The sequence below is a fragment of the Nicotiana tomentosiformis genome, chromosome 3 (genome assembly GCF_000390325.3).
Source record: "Nicotiana tomentosiformis chromosome 3, ASM39032v3, whole genome shotgun sequence".
In the NCBI taxonomy this organism is placed as follows: domain Eukaryota; kingdom Viridiplantae; phylum Streptophyta; class Magnoliopsida; order Solanales; family Solanaceae; genus Nicotiana; species Nicotiana tomentosiformis.
Genome location: NC_090814.1, coordinates 115544431 through 115565952, shown reverse-complemented (window position 1 = coordinate 115565952; position 21522 = coordinate 115544431). Strand labels below are relative to the sequence as shown.

At 37.1% G+C, this 21522-nt stretch overlaps 2 protein-coding genes and 1 long non-coding RNA gene across 3 annotated transcripts; 2 read left to right on the top strand and 1 right to left on the bottom strand.

Annotated features, from left to right (window-relative positions):
* Window positions 1–238: 238 nt before the first annotated feature.
* Window positions 239–4814, top strand: LOC104109140 (RINT1-like protein MAG2). Its single transcript, XM_009618357.4, has 4 exons — window positions 239–788; window positions 893–979; window positions 2548–2651; window positions 2733–4814. Exons 1-4 carry the CDS (start codon window positions 491–493, stop codon window positions 4632–4634), a joined length of 2391 nt encoding a protein of 796 aa, XP_009616652.1. The 5' UTR covers window positions 239–490; the 3' UTR covers window positions 4635–4814.
* A 1341-nt stretch (window positions 4815–6155) lies between these two features.
* Window positions 6156–15949, top strand: LOC104109139 (uncharacterized). Its single transcript, XR_011415219.1, has 3 exons — window positions 6156–6286; window positions 14683–14839; window positions 15660–15949. It is a non-coding gene; the product is annotated as an uncharacterized lncRNA (long non-coding RNA).
* Window positions 15950–18041: 2092 nt separating this feature from the next.
* Window positions 18042–18773, bottom strand: LOC104109138 (pectinesterase 1). Its single transcript, XM_033659417.2, has one exon. The coding sequence runs from the start codon at window positions 18771–18773 to the stop codon at window positions 18042–18044; it is 732 nt and encodes a 243-aa protein (XP_033515308.2).
* Window positions 18774–21522: the final 2749 nt, after the last annotated feature.

Here is a 21522-nt window from a genome sequence, read left to right as displayed (position 1 = left end):
ACCCCAAAAATACCTTTTAAAACAGAGGTGTCCGCGCATCCGCGCGCGAGTGCTAATACTAGTTTATACTTATAGTTGAGGCTCCTTATGTTGGTGTTCCGCGGTAAAACGTTACTAAGGACCAAATGTGTTCAATATATAAAGATTAAGGGCTCTTTTTGTTCAAAGCTATATATGAAGGACAAAATTGAAAACAAAAACAGCACTATCTGAGGTTTCTTTTTTCTTTCTTTCTTCTGCAAAAAGCCAAAACCCCTTTAGAGGGACATCCTCGTAGTTCTTCTGTTCTCCGACGATAGCCGATAGGGTGCGGAAATAATCAGCAAAACATCTTCTTTTCTGTAATTCGAGGTTTCTTGAGAATTTCCTTTGGCCTGCTGTAATTCGAGGATTCTCTCTAGGCAAAAATTAGCAGAATAAAGATATTAATTGCACTTAAAATTGCAAGTTGGTTCTTTTTCATAAACCACATGATCCGAATGCATCAACAATGGACCCGATAATTCGAACTCTACCTCCACCCTCATCGCTTTCCCCATCAGTCGTTTCTTTCCTCAACACCAAACTCAACACAAGAGAAGACCTTGATCAGGCTCCGGGTCTTGTTTCGGAGCTTCGAAATCAGTGCCATGCCCTCGATCAAAGCCTTTCGGATCTCAACACGCAGCTCCGTGACTATCTCAGAAACTACGCTTCCCATTCGGATCGAACTGGTGCTCTTCTCCGCGATATAAATTCCAAATTGGGAGATCTTCAGTTTGCTTCTCGCTCTGCAGCTTCTTCATCAGGTATGAAATGCATTTTGTGCATACACTTGCCAGTTACATAAGTTATTGATTTTCTTATGTGTAATTGCTTATAGAAATCCGTGTTTTTTGAAATCCTTGCGTAGATGGAGGATCTGGGAAGGTACTGGGGGAGGAGCTACCGGCTTTGGCTAAGGAGGTTGCTAGGGTTGACACTGTACGAACGTATGCAGGTGAGTTCACATGGCAAAATTTGTTATATTTTTTAATGTCTATGTTTTCTTTCGGCTTGAACTTTTTTAGTTTTGTCAGTTAATTAGAACGAGGGAAAAGATGGATAAGAACTCCAGAAGATACAATGAATAAGTAAATTCAGAGTTCAGTAAGGAAGAAATATATTGCAAATATGTTGTGGAATGAAGCAACAATGTCAGTGTTGGTTCTTTTGTCTAATTAGGCTTACATTTACCAACTTTTAATGACTGATTCAAGACCTTCTTGCGATCTTCTATTTCTAGGCTATGAGCAGAGTAAAACGAGCTTATGTTATCAACTCTCTATGCGTTATTGCTGTGACAAAAACACTGAGACACATTTAAGACAGCGGAGTATTAAGTGTCTGTTGAATGCCAAAGGGCAAAAAATTGTATAAGGCAATTTCATATTGTTCTCATTATAGGGGAAAGAAAAGCACCTTTGAATTCAAGGCAAATACTTGGGCATGGGTCTGTTAAAAACTAAACGCTAGTAACTTTTTACACTGCAGAAGATCTATAAAGAAGCTTTGTTTGGTGTTTATGTGTGAGAACAGCGAGATATTGCTCATGTTTGTTTCAAGTTTCTACATCGTCCTTCCTAAAGGGGATATAGGAGAACTTCTTTGGAATATTTGAGTTATTTTTGTTGTTCCTTCTACGCTTGGAGAGTTTTCTGCTGTCTAAAATAGAGGGCTTTGGTTAAAAGATAAAGCTCTGTAAGCCATATTATTTCTTATCGAGTTTTTTCACGAACCTAGTTGCTAAATGCAAGTTTTTGATGGACTTCGTTCATGGTCCCAAGATGAAAAGCTTACATTCAAATATGAAATGGAGGGCATCTTCAAGTTTAGCACATATATTTTTGGTCGGTCAGGTTTCGCTCATATCTTACATTAAACAATATTTAGAAAAGCTTCCGCATTTAAACTCTAGTTCCATTGATATACAATGCATCCAGCTAATTGAGCTTGACACATATTTCGTGGCATTTTGAACATGTAACTTTTTCTTGAGGAGACAATAAATATTGTGACCTTTGTTGCCATATGCTGAATGGGCCTTGGATTCCTTGTAAGCCTTTCTTGTTTGTTGAGTTCCTTTTTGTTTATGTTGTGCAATCTGTTCCTTCATAGAGGTGGTAATTCGGCTTAGATGGATGTAACAATCTTACTGAATTTAGCTTGATGGAAATTTTAGAGGACCTGTAGCATTAGGGAACCAAAATTATAAAATATTGGAACGAAATGGGCCCAAAAAGAGATATATATTCAGTGAGGATTCATATACCGATCCCAACTAGCGTGAGTCGAAGGGCCAAGTTGGCATCCAACAAGTTATTGTTGATTTGGGGTAAACTTTCCTTATAGAGACATGGTTACTTATAAATCATGGGGGCAACCCGTCCATGTTTGCTTATCTCTTAATTCTTATCTGCGTTATCATCAATATCAGTTGTTTTGAGACTAATACATGGTGATGATCTACTACTACATTTTGATTTGGAAATATTTCATTCTAACCGCCATATCCATTGTAATTTCCAGAGACAGCATTGAAGCTTGATACTTTGGTTGGTGACATTGAAGATGCAGTCTCCTCCACCGTGAAGAGAACTTTGAAGAGAGAACAATCTACTAAAAGTTCAGAAGTTAGTGTCCTCTTGGAATGGAAGTAATATTTCTGTGGCCGTTCTGTTTATATCCTTCTCTAACTTTTTTATGTTTTTCAGGAGATGCGAGGTGTTGCTATCAGAACACTGAAGTTAACTGAAGACACACTAAGATTCGTAGCAAAAACATATCCTCAGTGGACACGTCTTGTGTTAGCAGTTGATCATAGAGTTGATCGATCTCTAGCCATTTTAAGACCTCAGGCCATTGCAGATCACAGATCCCTTCTCACTTCCCTTGGCTGGCCGCCACCTCTGTCCACTTTAAATTCCTCGGGCACAGAGTCAAAGCAGTCAGCTGATGTCCAGAACCCACTTTTCACAATGAAAGGGGACCTTAAACAACAATATTGTGAAAGTTTTCTAGCATTGTGCAGTCTGCAGGAACTGCAACGCCAAAGAAAATCTCGCCAACTCGAGGGACAGAATAGAGAAATTGCTTTGCACCAGCCACTTTGGGCCATTGAAGAGCTTGTCAACCCTATATCAATTGCATCTCAGCACCACTTCTCCAAGTGGGTTGATAAGCCTGAGTACATCTTTGCCCTTGTATACAAGGTGACCCGAGATTATGTTGATTCTATGGATGAGTTGCTGCAGCCACTGGTTGATGAAGCAATGCTGTCGGGTTACAGTTGCAGAGAAGAATGGATCTCAGCTATGGTTACTTCTTTATCGACGTACTTGGCAAAAGAAATATTTCCAGTGTATGTTAGTCAGCTGGATGAAGAGAGCACAAGCGGAACACAATCACAGGCTAGGATATCCTGGCTCCATCTTATTGATCTGATGATAGCATTTGATAAGCGAATCCAGTCTCTTGCTTCACACTCGGGGATCGTGCTTTCTTTGCAGGAAGATGGAAAACCAGAGAAACTTTCATCATTTTCTGTATTTTGTGACAGATCTGATTGGCTTGACTTGTGGGCTGATATAGAGCTTACTGATGCATTTGATAAATTAAAACCTGAGATTGAGAATGAAAGAAGTTGGTCGATGGAAGTTCGTGGAGTTGCTGCTCTATCAGCCCAAGAAGACAACAAGTCTCCAGCGATTGCTGGTGCATTTCATCAGCGGTTGTCGGCTGTTATTGATCGTTGTCGATCACTGCCTAGCATAACGTTGAGATCTAGATTTTTGAAATTGACAGGTCCACCAATTATACACAAGTTTTTGGGTAGTCTGCTTTTCAGGTGCCAAGAAGCCGAAGGATTAACTGCCTTGACAGATGATGATGCTTTGATGAAAGTTGCAAAGTCTGTAAATGCTGCACGCTATTTTGAGTCTATTTTAAATGAATGGTGCGAGGATATCTTCTTTCTTGAGATGGGGCTGAACCAGGTTACTCAATTGGACACATCTACTGATGGAAATGACTTTTGTTCAGAGGAATCATCTGGAAATGGAATTCTTTATGGCGAAATTAAGAAGCTGGAAGAATTTAGAGTTGGCTGGGTCGAGAAGTTGTCTGTGGTAGTTTTGAGGGGATTCAATGTTTGCTGCCGAGATTATCTAAAGAACAAGAAGCAATGGCAGGAAAAAGGTGAAGAAGGGTGGATGGTCTCCCAATGTTTTGTTGGGGCACTAGATTATCTGCAAGGAAAGATGTCAGTACTTGAAAAAGCTTTGAATAGAATGGACTTTGTTGGGGTCTGGAGAAGTTTGGCCCCTGGGCTGGACAAATTAATTTTTAATGGTATTTTAATGACCAATGCCAAGTTTTCTGACGGGGGTGTTGAGAGGCTTAGCAATGATTTAACAGTTTTATTCGGGGTGTTCGGAGCTTGGTGTTTAAGACCTGAGGGTTTCTTCCCCAAGCTGAGTGAAGGTCTAAAAATGTTGAAAATGGGAAAGAAGCAGCTCCAGAATTGTTTGGCGGGAGGTGAAATATGGTTGAAAGAGAACGGGATAAGGCATTTGACAGCAATCGAGTTAGAAAAAGTAGCAAAGAATAGGATATAAATCTTGTCCCCTGCATAAGCTCTAGTTTTTGAAGTATTCCAGTAGAGGTTTACAAAATTTAGCACAGAAACATGGGAAGGAGTGTTTGGTTTTGATGTAGTCATTCTCACAGTTATAGTTATGCTCACATTTTCTTCAGTGAACTGTATTTTAAAGGAAAAATTATATTTCAGCAGCAAATCGCAGGGAAATGAACTGTTTATTGCTATGAACTTAGTATTATCCTGATGAACTTTCTTTCTTGGAAAATATATATTTTTTTGACTATCTTTTAGAAGTGACCCCTAACGGTAATTTTGCTACTTTTGACAGCGAAACAATAAAGATTTTGGGGAACTTAATATATAATCGTTTTTAGTAATGGTTAGTTTTTCAAATAAACCAGTTCGTCCATGGCCTGGTGAGGATTTTGTTCTGCTGGTCCGTTAATTTGAAGCATACCAAGAAATCAACTCGTTTGGTTGATTGTTTGTCTTTGTTAATTGTATTACCACTAGTGCCATGTGATTTTTCTTAATTACTTAATCCTCATGATTAGAACTTCAACATATCCATTAATAATGGAAATGCTCTGTCAATAAAGCAAGCCTTAATTGATTGTTGAAAGGTTGATTAGGGCTTGACTCAAATTGAAATACAAACGTTATTTACGATCTTCACTTCTAAATAGCTAAAAGTTCATTAAGGTAATGCAAGTATTGGCTTGCAAGCGCACAGTTAAGGCATTTGCTCAGAACTAAAGTCATGTGTTTGGTTCTGGAATCGCTCCTTGAATCAAGTTATTTGTTGATTTATATGAATTTAAATCGTTACTACGAAAGAGAAGACGCCGGGTCAATATATCCTTACTAATTCTTGGTGTATATATCCTTCCTTCATAACGTAGTCTGTATTAATTGGTTGAGGTGGAAATTCAACATAGTTATAGCAAAATCAACATCATAAGATTTGAATTCTAAATCAGAATCCTCGAATTCCAGAGTACATTTGGGAGTTGTAACATCAGACCATCAACTTTTGGACAGTGGAAAGCAGTTAGTTAGTACATGTAGAGTAACTATACCAGCAAAGATGTGGTGAAATAGTTAGAATTGTTCCATTATAATTCAAAAGTTTGGAATTCGAGTTTTAAGAATGTTGAACCTATTGATAAGAAAAACTTACATTCTTAATGAGTTTATCCAATGTAAATTTAAATTAATCAAATCAATCAATTTCGCACACTACACGCTAAACGCCTAAAGATAATAACAAGGCATGTATATACAGTAACTAAATGTTCTGCACATTTTAAAATCCCGATACCTTGCCCACACAAAAGATAAAAAAGCCAAGGAAGCATTGGTACGTAAAATTGAGGCTGATGTGGTGTCCACATCACAGTGCTAGCATGACATGGCTTTGCTCCCCAAACAGTTTTAGGTACCCCACGTGGCAATACGTTCTTTGCTTAATACAAATTGTCCACTGTTTCTATTGGTACTGAAAAAATAGAAAGAGAGGAACTCGCCGAAAATTGGGGGTTGAAGGAAAAAAGAAGTAGGAAATTTTGTTTGGTAAATGAGGCCAAATAGCAGAAACAACAATCAGAAAATTTTGAAGGAAAGAATGAGTCACGGGTCAGACACTGCCTCAAATGGCGCATTCATACGGTATTTGTAGTATTTGTATTGTGCATGCGTTGCCTAAGGTTTAGTCATTCATTCTTTAGTTTCTTCTTATGCTTTGTCACATCAACTCTCTTCTTTCTTTTGTTTTGTGTTGTGTTGTATTATTTTTCCCCCCTTTTTCAATTCAACCTTAAAGAAGTAATACTCAATACGCCAATTAAATCAAGGAAGATTAATAAAAATGTAAAATGACATATATAAAACAAGAAATCCGAAGTGATATGATTAATATAAATCGGCTTCTTTACTCTTGGTGCAAAATATCTCTTTCCTTAATGTTAAGTCCTTCCAATTTTTTGTGAATTTTTACTGCTTATCTTAGCTGCTCTAAATGGCTTTTCACAATTTTCGTTTGCAGGAAAAAGACGAGAGAGAGTGGGCATGAAAGAAATAAGAAAAAGCAAAGGAAAAGGAAATTATAAACTTAAAGAAATTACACACAGAGAAGGACACATTCTTTGCACATATATTTGATAATAAAGTAATTAAATGTACGTTAAGTCACTAGCTATATCATTCTCATGACTGGAAAGTCTTCATTTTAGGATCGAAAAAATCATGTGTCATGCAAAAGCTAGTAAGCAAACCTTGAACAACGATAAATCTTACAACAAAAGAAAAATATACCAAAAGAGACTATTGAGGATATAGAGATAAGGGTAGTTAAGTAGCTACATTGTAGAGGGTAATTATGTAATTTGTGGATTAGTTTGTTTAGAACAATGTATTAATACGGTAGCTTCCTTCTTCAATACAGAGATACAAGAGTTCTCATTTTCCTCAGTCTCTCTTCTCTCTTCTAACTATGTCCAAGCTTTAGCTCAAGCACTTTCATGGCAGTCTCCGACATGGTATCAGAGCTATCAGAGAAGATCTAAATACGCCTCTTCATCACTCGATTGCAGAAGCTAGAGCTCAGTTAGAAGATAGTCGATTTCTCAAAACTCTGACATTTTCTTCGATTCAGAAATGGGGAAAAACAAAATTGACCATACGCATCCGCTGTTCGTGCATCCATCAGACACTCCGAGCTCAGTGCTAATTCCGGTTCAGCTTAAAGGATCCGAGAACTATGGCTTGTGGCGGAGATCGATGAAGATTGCACTTCAAGCTAAGCGAAAACTAGGGTTTGTTGATGGTAAACACACCAAGGCTTCATTTCCGGTAGCATTGCATGAGGATTGGAAAACTTGTAATGCTATAGTCCTTTTATAGATCATGAATACTGTACGGCCAGATCTGCTCAGTGGGATAGTGCATGCATCGAATGCTCGAGCTGTGTGGAAGAATCTTCGTGAAAGATTTGACAAGGTTAATCGAATGAGGATCTATCAGCTACATAAGGAAATTGCAACAATCTCTCAAGGTACCGACTCTATTTCTACATATTTTACAAAATTGAAGGAATTGTAGGGCGAATTTGACGCAATTGTGCCGCCTCCTAGCTCTGTGAAGGACTATGTTGAGCTCTTGAATCAACAGAGGCTACTTTAATTTTTAGGAGGTCTAAATGACTCATATAGTCAGGCAAGACATCAAATCCTTATGAAATCCACTGAACCTAGTCTAAATCAAGCATATGCCATGGTTATCGAGGATGAGACTCAAAAAGGATCATCAGGGCGTGACTCTACAGGTCTCAACTCACTAATGGAGGGCAATGACATTACTACACTTTGGAGTGCTAAAGGGCCTCAGATGCAGAAACCTAGAAAGAATTTCAATATATAGTGTGAATTCTGTAGGATGAAATGACACATCAAAGAGAATTGTTATCAATTGATTGGATATCCAACAGATTTCAAGGGCAGAAGAAAGCCAGTGGCTAATTCAACACATTTTGGTAACTCTCACAACTAGGGAATCATGGACAACATCAAGGAATGGAAAATAATTAAGGAAATGGACATACAGGTTATGGTGCTACACGACCACTAGGTCCAAATGTTGATTATACCAACGCAGGTTATAGAGGATCAATAGGTAGTTTTTCAGGTGCAGAGAAAGATGAAGGATTGATCATGCAGATGCCAATGCCATTCACTCCAGAACAATATGACCAGATTCTGAAGATGCTACAAAAGGATAATGAACCTGAGCCAACAGCTAATGCAACAGGTATAACTGTCCCTCTAATGCTTGCAAATGCAGTTAGTGTAACTCATTCTACTGATAGTAAAGCAAAGGATAATAAGTGGATAGTAGATACAGGGGCAACAGATCACATGGTGTCAAACAGTAAAATGATCTCTAACCCTAAAGAGAAGTCTAAAAGTATAAGTGGAAAAGTTCATTTGCCAAATGGAGATAGCTTGGCCATTTCTTGTGTAGGAAATTCTGAATTGGATCAAGTGATTATATCCAATGTGCATCCCAGGTTTTAAATACAATTTACTGTCAGTATCAAAACTGACTAGGGAACTAAACTGTTGTATGCTGTTCTTTCCAGATTTTTGCCTAATGCAGGACCTTCACACTGGAAAGGTAAATGGGACTGGTAGGCTGAAAGGAGATCTATACTATTGGCCTCACAGTGATAGAGATAGGGTTCAAGCCTCAGCAACACTGTGTGTGACCAATGAATAAGAGCTATGGCACAGAAGACTTGGGCATATTCCATATAAGGTTTAACATCAGATGTACATAATAAAATAGAGTAGGCTGCATAGTAATAATGTCTGTCCTATTTGTCCTTTGGCAAAACAGACAAGATTTTCTTTTCCACAAAGTACTAGTAGGGCTTCTAAAGCATTTGATTTGATACATGGTGATGTATGGGGTCCCTATAAAATCCCTACCTATGATGGGAATAGATTTTTCCTCACTTTAGTAGATGACTATAGTAGAATGGTTTGGATATTTCTGCTCAAACTTAAAAGTGATGTACCTACTGTAATAAAAGACTTCATGACTCTTGTAAAGACTCAGTTTAACAGTGCAATAAAAGTGTTCAGGACAAACAATGGAACAGAGTTCATTAACTCACATTGTACAGACATGTTTAGGAATGCAGGTGTAGTTCATCAAAGCTCTTGTGTCTACACACCTCAGCAGAATAGAGTGGTAGAAAGGAAACACAGACAGATTCTTGAAGTTGCTAGGGCCATCAAGTTTCAGGGAAGAATTCCACTGAGGTTCTTGGGATTTTGTGTGCAGAATGCAGTGTATCTGATCAATAGAATCCCATCCACAACATTAGCAGGAAAGTCTCCTTTTGAAATGTTCTATGGTCGACCACCTAGATTGCAGTATCTCAGGGTTCTGGGAAGCCTATGCTATGCTACTGTCACTGATAGAAGTGACAAATTTAGAGCTAGAGCAGAACTAGCAGTGCATATGGGATATTCATCCACTCAAAAGGGTTATAGGCTATACAGTCTCACTAACAAGCATTTTTTTGTAAGCAGGGATGTATTTTTCAAGGAATACACTTTTTCTTTCAAGACCACAACTTCCACAGGCAGGAGGCCTAATGCTGAGCAGTTTATTGATGCAGATGATGCTTTCATCATTGATCCTACCTCCGAGGTCTCAGAGATAGCTCTTGATTCAGTAATAGCACCTCCACCTTTTCTTGAGGCTTCCTCAGCTCCTAATCCTGCTGATCTAGCTTCTGAGACTCTACAGCAGCCTCACCTCACATCACCTCCTACAGTAGTGATGCCATACCCAACTATGGTTCCCTTACATGATTTGCCAGAAGAGGGATTACGGAAGTCTACTAGGACTTCCAAACCACCTGGCTGGCTCAATGGCTTTGTTCATGGAATGCCAAAAGCTGGCCCTTCTACTGCTTTGGGTTCCAGTTATCCCATGTTTGCATACATGTCATATGCTTCATTGTCTCCACCTTAATTCAAAGCACTTTGCTCTTTCTCAGCTATTACAGAACCAACTTCTTATGCTGCTGCTCTTTAAGATCCCAAGTGGATTGCAACCATGGATGCAGAGTTACAGGCCTTACAGGACAACCACACCTGGAGGTTAGTTCCTTTTCCAACTGACAAGAGAGCTATAGGGTGTAAATGGGTGTTTAAGGTGAAATACAATGCCAAAGGTGAGGTGGAAAGGTACAAAGCCCACTTAGTGGCCAAAGGTTACACACAACAAGAGGGTCTTGATTATCAAGAGACCTTCTCACCTGTGGTGAAAATGGTCAAGTAAGGACTGTTTTATCCTTAGTTGCTATGAAAGGATGGAAGTTGCACCAAATGGATGTCTTCAATGCTTTTCTTCAAGGTGATTTGCTGGAAGAAGTGTATATGACTCCACCCCCTGGTCTTCTAGGTGAGGGGGAGCCTCCTAGAGTTTGCAAGCTTCAGAAGTCCTTGTATGGGCTCAAGCATGCCTCTAGGTAATGGAACTTGAAGCTCAGTGAGGCCCTCTCATCCTCAGGTTTTGTACAGAGTCATCATGACTATTCCCTCTTTAGTAAGAGGTCTGGTTCTGACTTGGTCATTATCCTCATCTATGTGGATGACCTTTTAATCACTGGATCATCTCCTCAGTTAATTCAAGATGCCAAAGTTGTGCTTCAACATCACTTCAAGATCAAGGACCTGGGGGAGATGAGATACTTCTTTGGTCTTGAAGTTGCAAGAAGCAGACATGGCATTTTGGTTTGTCAAAGTAAGTTCACTCTTGATCTCATTGCCACACTTGGGCTTGCAGGTTCTAAACCAGCCTACACACCTCTAGACACATGCCATAAGCTCACCAGTGCAGAATATGATCATGCCAATGCACATGGAACTCTAGATGCTGATGAATTGCTTAGTGATCCAAGCAGCTATCAGAATTTAGTTGGGAAGCTGTTGTACCTTACCATGACAAGGCCAGACATCAGTTATGCAGTACAGAACTTAAGCTAGTTCATGCACAAGCCAAAGAAGTCACATATGAAAGGAGCATTGAGGGTGGTAAGGTACCTAAAGAGTGCACCTGGGTTGGGGATTCTGCTATCATCTCAATCTTCTGACCAACTCACAGTATATTGTGATGCAGACTGGTCTACTTGCCCAATGACTAGAAGGTCAGTGAGTGGGTTTGTAATAAAGCTGGGTGACTCTCTTATCTCCTGGAAGTCCAAGAAACAAAATACAGTGTCAAGGAGCTCTACAGAAGCTGAGTACAGAAGTATGGCCAATGCAATAGCAAAAGTGGTCTGGTTAACATGGTTGTTCAAAGAGTTGAATGTGGGCTTGAAACTTCCAGTGAAGCTGTATTATGATAGTAAAGCGTCTATTCAGATTGCTGCAAATCCCATCTATCATGAAAGGACCAAACATATCGAGATTGACTACCATTTTATTCGAGAAAGAATTCAACAAGGCCTAATCCAGATTGCACATGTCTCTACAAACCTACAGATAGCAGATGTACTAACCAAAGGACTGGGGAAGGCACAACATGATTTTCTATTGTCCAAGCTGGGAGTGTACAACTTATTCACACTACACAGCTTGAGGGAGAGTATTGAGGATATAGACACAAGGGTAGTTAAGTAGTTACAGTGTAGAGGGTAATTATATAATTTGTGGATTAGTTTGTTTAGAACGATATATTAATACGGTAGCTTCCTTCTTCAATACAGAGATACAAGAGTTCTCATTTTCCTTAGTCTCTCTTCTCTCTTCTAACTATGTCCAAGCTTTAGCTCAAGCACTTTCATGGCAGTCTCCGATAGAGACACAAACATTTAACATGGTTCGGCCAATTGACCTAGTCCACGGCGGAGATGAGCAATCCACTGTATAAAAAGAGAATACAAAATATCGAGAGAACAACCTCACGAAGAGGCAAACACAAGTGACATACTAACATTTGTTCCGTAAAGTTTTTCCCCTAAACACGACTCCCAAACCCCATATGGCTACATTGTGGATGCTACTGAATGAGAAAGAAGTATCCTCAATTTATAGAAGTTCAAACATTTTCCTACATGAAAAGGGACTAGCTAAATATGGGAGATTTATAATTTCCTTCTACAAGAAGGAAAACACAATTATGGTAAATATGTTGCTCTTTCCTTCAAGAGATAGGAAAACCAAATATGGTAAGAAAATCAGGACAAACACCTAACACTGCATCGATCCTTTGTGTTGGCTACCTCATTATCTTGTTGTCGTTATTGTTTCCTTTCTCCAATATTTCTAACATGCAACTTTTTCACTAATATTTTTTTTTCTTTTCTTTGAGACGAGGTTTATTGGAAACTTCTTTATCTCATACAAAATAGGGGTAAAGTCTGTATACGCACTATCTTTTCCAGATTCCACTTGTAAGATTATATTACTTGAATACGTCAAGTGATTAGGCTTCCCAAATCATAGCCTGAGATGCATTTTAAGCTCGATCGACTACCATCAAATGTATTTTCTTTAAATCGAGATTTTCAAAACGTTACGAAATGCATTTTCACATTGGATTCTATGAGTAGGGTTTTTAGCTCTCGCATGCTGGATATGTAATGCATGCACCTCCCTTAATTAGCTATCAATCATCCTTTTCTATTTCTTTTTATAAGTCAAAATTTCAAAAAAAAAAAAAAAAAGGCACAGCGTCAATGGTGAACTAACCATGACATTCTGAATTGTTAATTCAACCTTTGCCAACCTTAATATAGAAACTTCAGCAAACCTAACCTAAAATAGGTCGAACCAAATTATTTGAACCCTACTTTTCTCGCTAGTTAGTTACCTCAAACATTAAACAATTGAGGAGATTTTCAACTCCCTTGCCATAGTCCACCTGGATTAGACAGTTCAATGCTACAACCAATGAACCACTTCAAATTTTCAAATCCCTTGGCCAAAGATCAGGTGGTCTTAGACTCTCAGGTCACAAATAATCATTTGCGTATATATACCTTGTTTTCCTCGAAAAGAGTTTCTACTTTTTCCATCCATTATTATAGCCTAGCTAGCTAGCTATAGTTCGCTACTATCCCTTGTCCGTGTTAACATGAGCTTTTAATAATAGTAATATTTAAAAAGAAGTCTAATTAAGATTGCAGTAAAAAATTTTAAAAAAATTTTGTATTAAAAATAGATCACTAAAGGATTTTTTTTTTTATAACAAAAGACAGCTTTAGAAGCGGCCCCCAAAATTGTTAATTCGTTCCTAATATATAGAAACCAATGGTGGCGTTTAATTTGTCTCGAAACCTCTAATCATTATCAACATTTATAAAATTGCTTTCATTTTGTCTTTTAGAAGCATCCGTTTTGATTCCCAATCTGAAAAACAAAAACGTTAATATACATACATTATGTCTATAATACATATAGAGATAACATAAATGCACCACCTTTTTAGTTTTGTGTCTACAGATAGTTCCAAAGTCATTTGAGAGTAGTTGATAAATATACTAAAAACATAAGTATTAAACACGAATAAAAATAAGTGCTGTCTGCAAAAGAATACTCTACTTTGGTTAAACTAGAAATGCTGGTGGAAAGATGTGACTCAAATCTCAAAATTTCTAAAAGGGAAGGGAGAAGGCAAAGTAGAGACAGGAGTAGGGGTATAGTCCCACTTAAGTACTATGAAATAAACAAGTAAAACAGAAGAGAGAGACAAGGAATCTTTCTGGTGGCATTCTTATTACTAACATCTTTATTTAGTACACTTCACCAATTAAGTGATGGAATGTTCAGACTTTAGTAATCTAAATTAGGAAATTTGGTCGTGAGTTTGAGCTTCTTTTAAAATTATCATTAGTTGATAGTTTGTCCTAATTAAGGCCCACATAATTGGGTCAAGATTAATATAAATGGAAACACTCTAATGTTGATTTAGGTTTAGGTAGCTTCTACTATTCTTTTATTCATAACCTCACGTACCTTCATCCAATAACCTTTTTTCCTTTTTTTCTTCCTTATTACTGTATCCTTTTTTTTCCGATATTTTTGTGACTTGAGTTGAAGATCTATCGGAAAAAGTCTTTTACATGTACATATGGGCATATGCATTTTATATCATGCGGTGTCACGGGATACCGCTTCATCGAATTTTTTTTTAGATATTTATAAGAAAAACGAAAATATTGGGGATACGTATAGAAAATGACACCGCTTGTCATTATAGCGATTTATTCATTTTCAATTCTTCAAATTATTACACCCAAAATCCTGCATATGCCGTTGTCTGTACAAGATAAGGGTAAGGTCTGCGCACACACTACTTTCCTCAGACTCCACTAATGAGATTAAACTAGGTATGTTGTTGTTGTTGAGGGAAAATTTGTAGGGAAGGGACCTCTTTTGTGGTTTTGTCTTATCTTTAGATTTTGTCCAAACCTCACCCTACACGGCCTTATAAAGCAAATCAAACCTCTTCGCTTTAACTTCTCACTTGGCTTATTCTTATCATTGTAGAAAGAAGGCAAGTGAAGGAGCTAGGTTAATATAGCTAGAAAAAGTAATGTCTAGCAGTAGAAGATCAAGTTCAAGATTCAGTCAAGATGAGATTAATGATCTCGTCTTGAAACTGCAATCTCTTTTGCCAAATTCCTCTTCACGTTGCACGTCGACGGTACGTCGTCCTATATTTATTATCTTTTTTATTTCTTTACTTTTGTTTTCTTTTTTCCTTTTCCTATAGTCTAGTTCTTTGCCATAATAATGGTAGACAATGTGCAGTATAGGACTATTGTCATTAATTTTTCTTACTTGAATGCACAATCTATTTAATTGCCGCTAGTACTGTAAATGTACAGCTGCATGGGGAAACAATGAAGAGAGATAAGAAAGACCTACAAATACATATATGGTTATCAAAGTAAGCAGAAACTACGAAATAACTCGCATTAAGTTTGTCAAGTAAGTCATAAAAAGTGGTGATTATTAAGCTCACACAGAAATAATACAGAATTAATGTATAGAAATGTTTTACCAAATGTGTCGTTGGAAAACTGTTGGATTGTCCTACAATTTTTCTCAAGAAAATGAATTGTTGTCTCCTAAAATGGTCCGGAGTAATTCTCACCTCATATGAGCTAAAATTTGGGTTTAACTTAGGCGTAAGGTTCGTTTTCTTCCCATGGTGTAAGAGTAAGATCCTTCCCTATTATTCTTGATTTATCTAACATTGAGCCCCATGTTATATTGTTTTCGTAGATGTCCAACCCTGCGCGTGCAAAGGAGTAGTAGATATATAGTAGGCTATTTTAAACAATTCTCGCCTCATGACTAGCCTTCAAAATAAATAGGCTCAATGTCCATTTGCTTGACAAAAAATGCGCCAAGGTTTTTGTTAAATCCCAACAGAGATTTACGAGCAAAGAGTGTCTTCTTATGGATCATTAACTACCAAACTTTTTAAGATATTTTTACTTTTCCTTAACTTTTGATAGGTACCAGCACCAAAGATAGTAGAGGAGACGTGTAATTACATCAGAATGCTGCACAATGAGGTGGATGATCTCAGTGAGAGGCTTTCCCAAATACTGGCTTCTGTGGACACAAATACTGTTGATCTTCTAGACACTTTAATAAGTCTTCTTCAACAGTAAAACCATCATTCCCCTTCCCCACTACAAGAGCAAATTTAAAAAGAAAGTAAACCCCAGGGGTATAGGCATCTCTCAGTGGTTGTTAAATAAGAAATTGTATTAATTAGTAGATCCTTTATTTTAGTATTTTATTTCCATTTCCTGCTTCACTAGGTTATATTCCGTGCGACTCCTTGGTTGGTACTTAGAGTTTTATACGTGTCGCAAATATATATATCTTTATGTATTATGGATATAAGTTATGTTTAATTGGTGTATTTGGTTCATGTTGGTAATTCTGAAACAAATTAAAAACATCCGATAGTTGATCCCACTGAGCTGGAAAAATATGGCTAACCTTGGACTTTCTGGTAAAGTGTGATGATCTAATGATTGGACATTGCGTATAACAAAGCCATGATAAAATTAAGATATATTCCACACAGATATTGGATAATTTGTATATATTTCAGGTAGAGCAAGAGCCAAGGGTGCATGAAAAGAAAAAAAGAGCCAATTAAGGGTGAAGGAGTTAGAGACACACATGATAGAAATTATTAATTCTACGTATTATTTAAAGCTCCACCTTTATAAAGTGGTCTTTAAACTTGTCTTCAATTTATATGGAACGACGTTTTCTCTTTCTATACTTGCACTTTTTGAAATTCACCAACAAAGGAACTCAAAAATAAGATAAACATGACATGACATTGTCGAAATGTTACATAGCTTCACCCCTCTAATCACCCTCACCCCAACCAAAAGAAATGGACAAAATAGAAAGAAATAAATTGCACAATCATATTGTTACTAGCTTAGAACTTAGTGAAATTTAATCTTTTGGGAACAAAAAATCGTGTGATTTAAGAAGAAAAGTAACTGGAACGTACGACTAAAAAAATGGGTCAAACAAACGACTTTATGCTACTTTGCCTGCAAATATTGAATATGGAGAATTCCAGTCTGACAACTGATAGGGAAAATTTGGCTTGAATTCGTGATAATATTGGTCGCAATCAGGAAAGAATGATTGCTTTTTAGTAGCAAATACTCTTCGGCCTTTTGTCACGAGAGGGAGGGGACCAAGTAGGCAAAGGAAAATCATGACACCTAAAAAGTGAATACAGAACAAAACTCATCGGTCCAGAAACATGCTCTTTCTTTCTGTCTGGTAAATAGTGGAGTACTATAGTAGCAGCATAAGGAAAATGAACCCCTCTTTCAGCTTCTGCTCTTTTTCTTCTCCTTTTCTCTTTTGATTTAGTCTGTTAATCTTGAGCACTGAGCCTCATCTAGGTGTGAGATATCTTTACCATTTAGTGCTTTATTTTTAGCTTTTTCCTGGGACATAAAAGGACTTGAGTTTGATCGAAGTGAAAGGATTTATGAATTCATACCAGGTTCAAGAGAAAAGGCGCCAAACTTTCAATAGCACCTTTAACACAATATTTACTTCAAACCAATAAATATATTAAAAGTGTCAAGTGTCCGCCTTTATCTCTTAACTCTGATCAATTAATATATACTTTCATCTCAATTTATCATAATCATAAACTTGGTGCAACACCGAAAGTGAGAAAATATGTTTTTCAGCGCTAGAAACAAGCTCAACCGAAGCTGCACAAATCAGAATTTCAGGAGCCCAAACTAGCGAACAAATGCTTTAAACACATTTCTAGGCTGTGGCTAAGGACACAGACTGGCGTTGCACAATTCTTGATTTTATATTGGGAACCGTCTTTCTCATTCTAATAGAAAAAAAGGCCGGTACATCCTACCCTAATGTAAATATAAGTGGCTAATTCCAAGGCTCTTTGGGTATTATATAGGTAGTTTACCCTAACGCAAATAAATGAGACAAATTTATCATTGCTCCATTCTAATTGGCTTAGTATAAAAGATCTTTATAATGTCTACATATGAATTTAAACACTTTTGGGATGAAAATTACTCCATCGTTCATTTTTATATGATTGGATATGGATGTGAAGATGTTAATATTGTACTAGTGATAGACTGATAGTGAAAGAAAATCTTAATAAAATGAACAAAATGTGGTTTTAAAAAGAAAACAACAACTCAAAATTTACAATTTAGTACGTAACTAGTTTGATGAATTTACACCAGCAATAATAAATAAGACACAGTAATAAAAAGAAAAAAAGAAGGTACAATGATAAAGAATTGCAAAAAAAGTACAAGGTGTTCAATTGAAATGTCAACTCACAGAAACAGCTTGAAGGCTCAATGCAAAGTGATACCAAACTTTTGAAGAAGGCTAGGCATATTACTGAGAATTGCTAAGGTGTTGCTCATGTACTCTTTAGCATTCTGCACCCGCGCTTTCACTTCCCCAACCAACGGCGATCCCATTTCATCCAGTCCCTCCAAACACGTGTCCTGATCAGTCATTGAAGCGCTGATCCATGTTTGCATGTCCTTCACCTTCTTCTCCGTCAAAGCCTTCTCACCAGGACCCACTTTGAGCAACTCGGCCGACTGGTTGAGTTGACTCAGCGCGTCATCGAACAAGCTGACGCAGTCCTTCAACGCCGACACTGTTCCCGGGTCATTGACTTTCGAGATCAGCGTCTTCGGGAGCGAAGAGACGTTGTTTAATTCTCTAATTGTTGCTTGAAGGGAGAGGTTCAGGAATTGTTCCGGGTCGGGTTTGGGTGGGCTGCTCTGGAGGGAAGATATGGAGTCAAAGCAAGACTCGGGATGCTGAGTCACTGCGCACACGGCTTTGAGCGAATCGGCCGAGTTGGATGATACAGATGGTGTTCGGTCTTTGGAATTTGACGCGTGGATAAACGCGCCGACCAATGCGCAGATGAGTAGAGTTAGAAAGAGGGTGAGGATGAGGGCGATGGTGAGGCGGCGCTTGTGGGCGGCTCTGCGAGTAGACAAAGAAGAAGCTGGATCTTCTGAAAGGTTAATTTTGCCATAGCCTTTGACTAAGTTCATAGATTCCATAGAAATGAAAGGGAAAAGGGATTGTTTGGGTCGGGATTTTTGAGTAGAGAGGGAGGAAAAGTTGTAAGGCACGGTTTGAGGACTTAGATAAGAATTTGGGTAGTTATACTCTGCGGACATAATGTCAACTGTAAGCACGTCCTGCTCTTTTTCCTTTCATTAAATTGCCGACAAATCAAAAATCATACTCTCTAGTCTCTCTACGTTCTAAAAATGAACACAAATTTAGATCAGTATAATACTCCCTCTATTTAAAAAAGAATTAATTCATTTTCTTTCTAATTCTAATTCGTTTCAAAAAGAATAATTTATTTTTAAATTTAAAAATAATATAATTTTAAATTTCTCATTTTATACTTAATAAGATAACTTATATTTACATAAATATTTATGAGTTATTTTAAACCATAAATTTAAAAAATCTTTCATTATTCCAGTCAAATAAGTTTAATTTGGATGGTAATTTTATATATTTAAAATATTATTTACATATTTAATAGCAAAACTATAGTGATTATGGCTTGACTGTTAAAATAAAAATAGTAGTATTACATAAAACGGGACAATTACTTTTTCTAATTTCTTTTTGTTAACTCTTTGTTTTTCTTAAATTTTGTACTTGAAGTTTAAGTTAGAAGGTATTATCTTGGATTAAAATGTATAGTAATTTATTCTTGTAATAGGGGACGGAGCCAATGAAGAAATTACGGGTTCATCTGAACCCAGTAACTTCGGCTTAGGCTCTGTATATGTGTTAAAAATCCAACTAAATAAGTGCAAAAGTAGATTTTGAATCCAGTAAATTAAATGCGCTGTGGTAGAATTTTGAATTTGAACTCATAAAGTTCAAATTGTGGATCGACATATGATTGTAATAAAATTCTCTTAAAATCAACGTACTCCTCGACTTACTTGATGACTCGAAGAGGCCATGACTATATACCCAAGGAATAAAAGGTCTCTAAACCATAAACATTAAGGGCGAGCTGACTGAGTAAAGAGGCATAACAAATCAGTAATTAACCTATAGACTGCTCCAGTAAAGTGGTAAACTATTCGACGAAAAGAAAAAGGTAGAGTTACCCATTTTCAGTTCAATTCTTTTTCTGAATCAATCTGATCGGGGAAAAAACCTTTATAGTTATCTTCCCTGAATAACTTGAAATATACTTGGTAATTTCGAACAAAAGAAACAACAGCATAACGATAAACGAAACACTCGTAATAATTTTATTCATAATTCCAGAGAACCGAAACAGTGAGGAACCACATAATACATCAAATTGAATCACATATGTAGTATCACCATACACGTAAAAGCAGACAGACCAAAAGCAGCAAAAAAATAAACTGCAATCCAAAAATACATACGGTACCTACGAATTCCTTATCCGACAGAAACAAAGCAAAGATGCTTTTCCCCGAGCGTCGAAATAAATCAAAACCTAGGACACTAGTAATCGACGGGTTAAACATCTCATTAATCTTGTTCATATTAGCCAGAATCATTAAGCTATTGCTTGCGTTTTTCGTATCCAATTCCTTCTTGTACTCCAACCAATACAAGCAACTCCCAATTTTGGGCCTTTCAGTTTCAAGCCAGCTCATCATTTCAGATCTCAAGGTCATCTTTACTGTCAAATTTTTCTCGTTGATAATCGCCAAATAACTGTTCAGTTGACTCACTGAACTGTTGAATAAAGACTCGCATTGACTTGGGGTTGACTGATCATTAGGGAAATTGTTCGATTTGAGAAACAAAGTGAATTTTTTGAGCTCGTTAATTGCAGTATGAAGAGATAAGGAGAATATCTTAGATGAATCGATTTTTGATTCTGATGATAATTGATTTTTATTTTTGTAGAGGGAATTAGACATGTACCTGAAGCAATCCTGGTAGTACGGAGTCAGGGAGCAAATGGATTCGATTGCCTTGTGTGGGTTATTGGCAGGTAACTCAGATTCATAATCTCGCTTAATCATCGTTAAAACAGAGATAATGGCAGCGAATATGAGGATGAGAAAGATGATTAATGCGATAAACAACTTGAGCTGTTGCTTTCTTCTTCTTGAGTACGTTTGATCATTCAAATTATGGCTATCTTTAACTGATATCATTGAGATTTTGTTGGGGGAGAACGATTCCATGCCTAGAACTGAATTCTTGAGGCTTTTTTCTGGTTATTTCAAAAATATTGTGCTAAGGGGTGAGTGGCCAGAGACTTGGTCAACTCCTCCTTTATGTCTGGCTTTTCCAAAAGTCAAAGTGGGAAATACTTTATTCAGCAGTTGATTCTTGACTCTTGAGAGCCAAGTACCTTAGTGGGCGTTTGGACACGAATTATAAAATTTCGAGAGAAACTGAAATGTTTTTTATAAGTAAATTTTTTTTTTTGAAAATTAGAGCTGTATTTGGATATGAATATAATTTTGGGTTGTTTTTGAATTTTTGTGACTGATTTGAGTGAAAAAATTTTGAAAAATAATTTTTTGTAGCTTTTCAAATTTTCGAAATATTTCAAAATTCACCTTCAATTGAAAATTGAAAATTTTATGGCCATACACTGGTTTCAAAAAAAAATTAAAAAAAATTCGAAAAAAAGTGAAAAGAATTTCATGGCCAAACGGGCTCTTAATCGAGGGCTAGTAAACTCTACTACTAAGAAGTTTCTGAATAGTCTAAGACTATTAACCAAATGGATTTTGAATTCTAACCAAAAGAATTTTATGAACAAAAGTTGATTTTAAA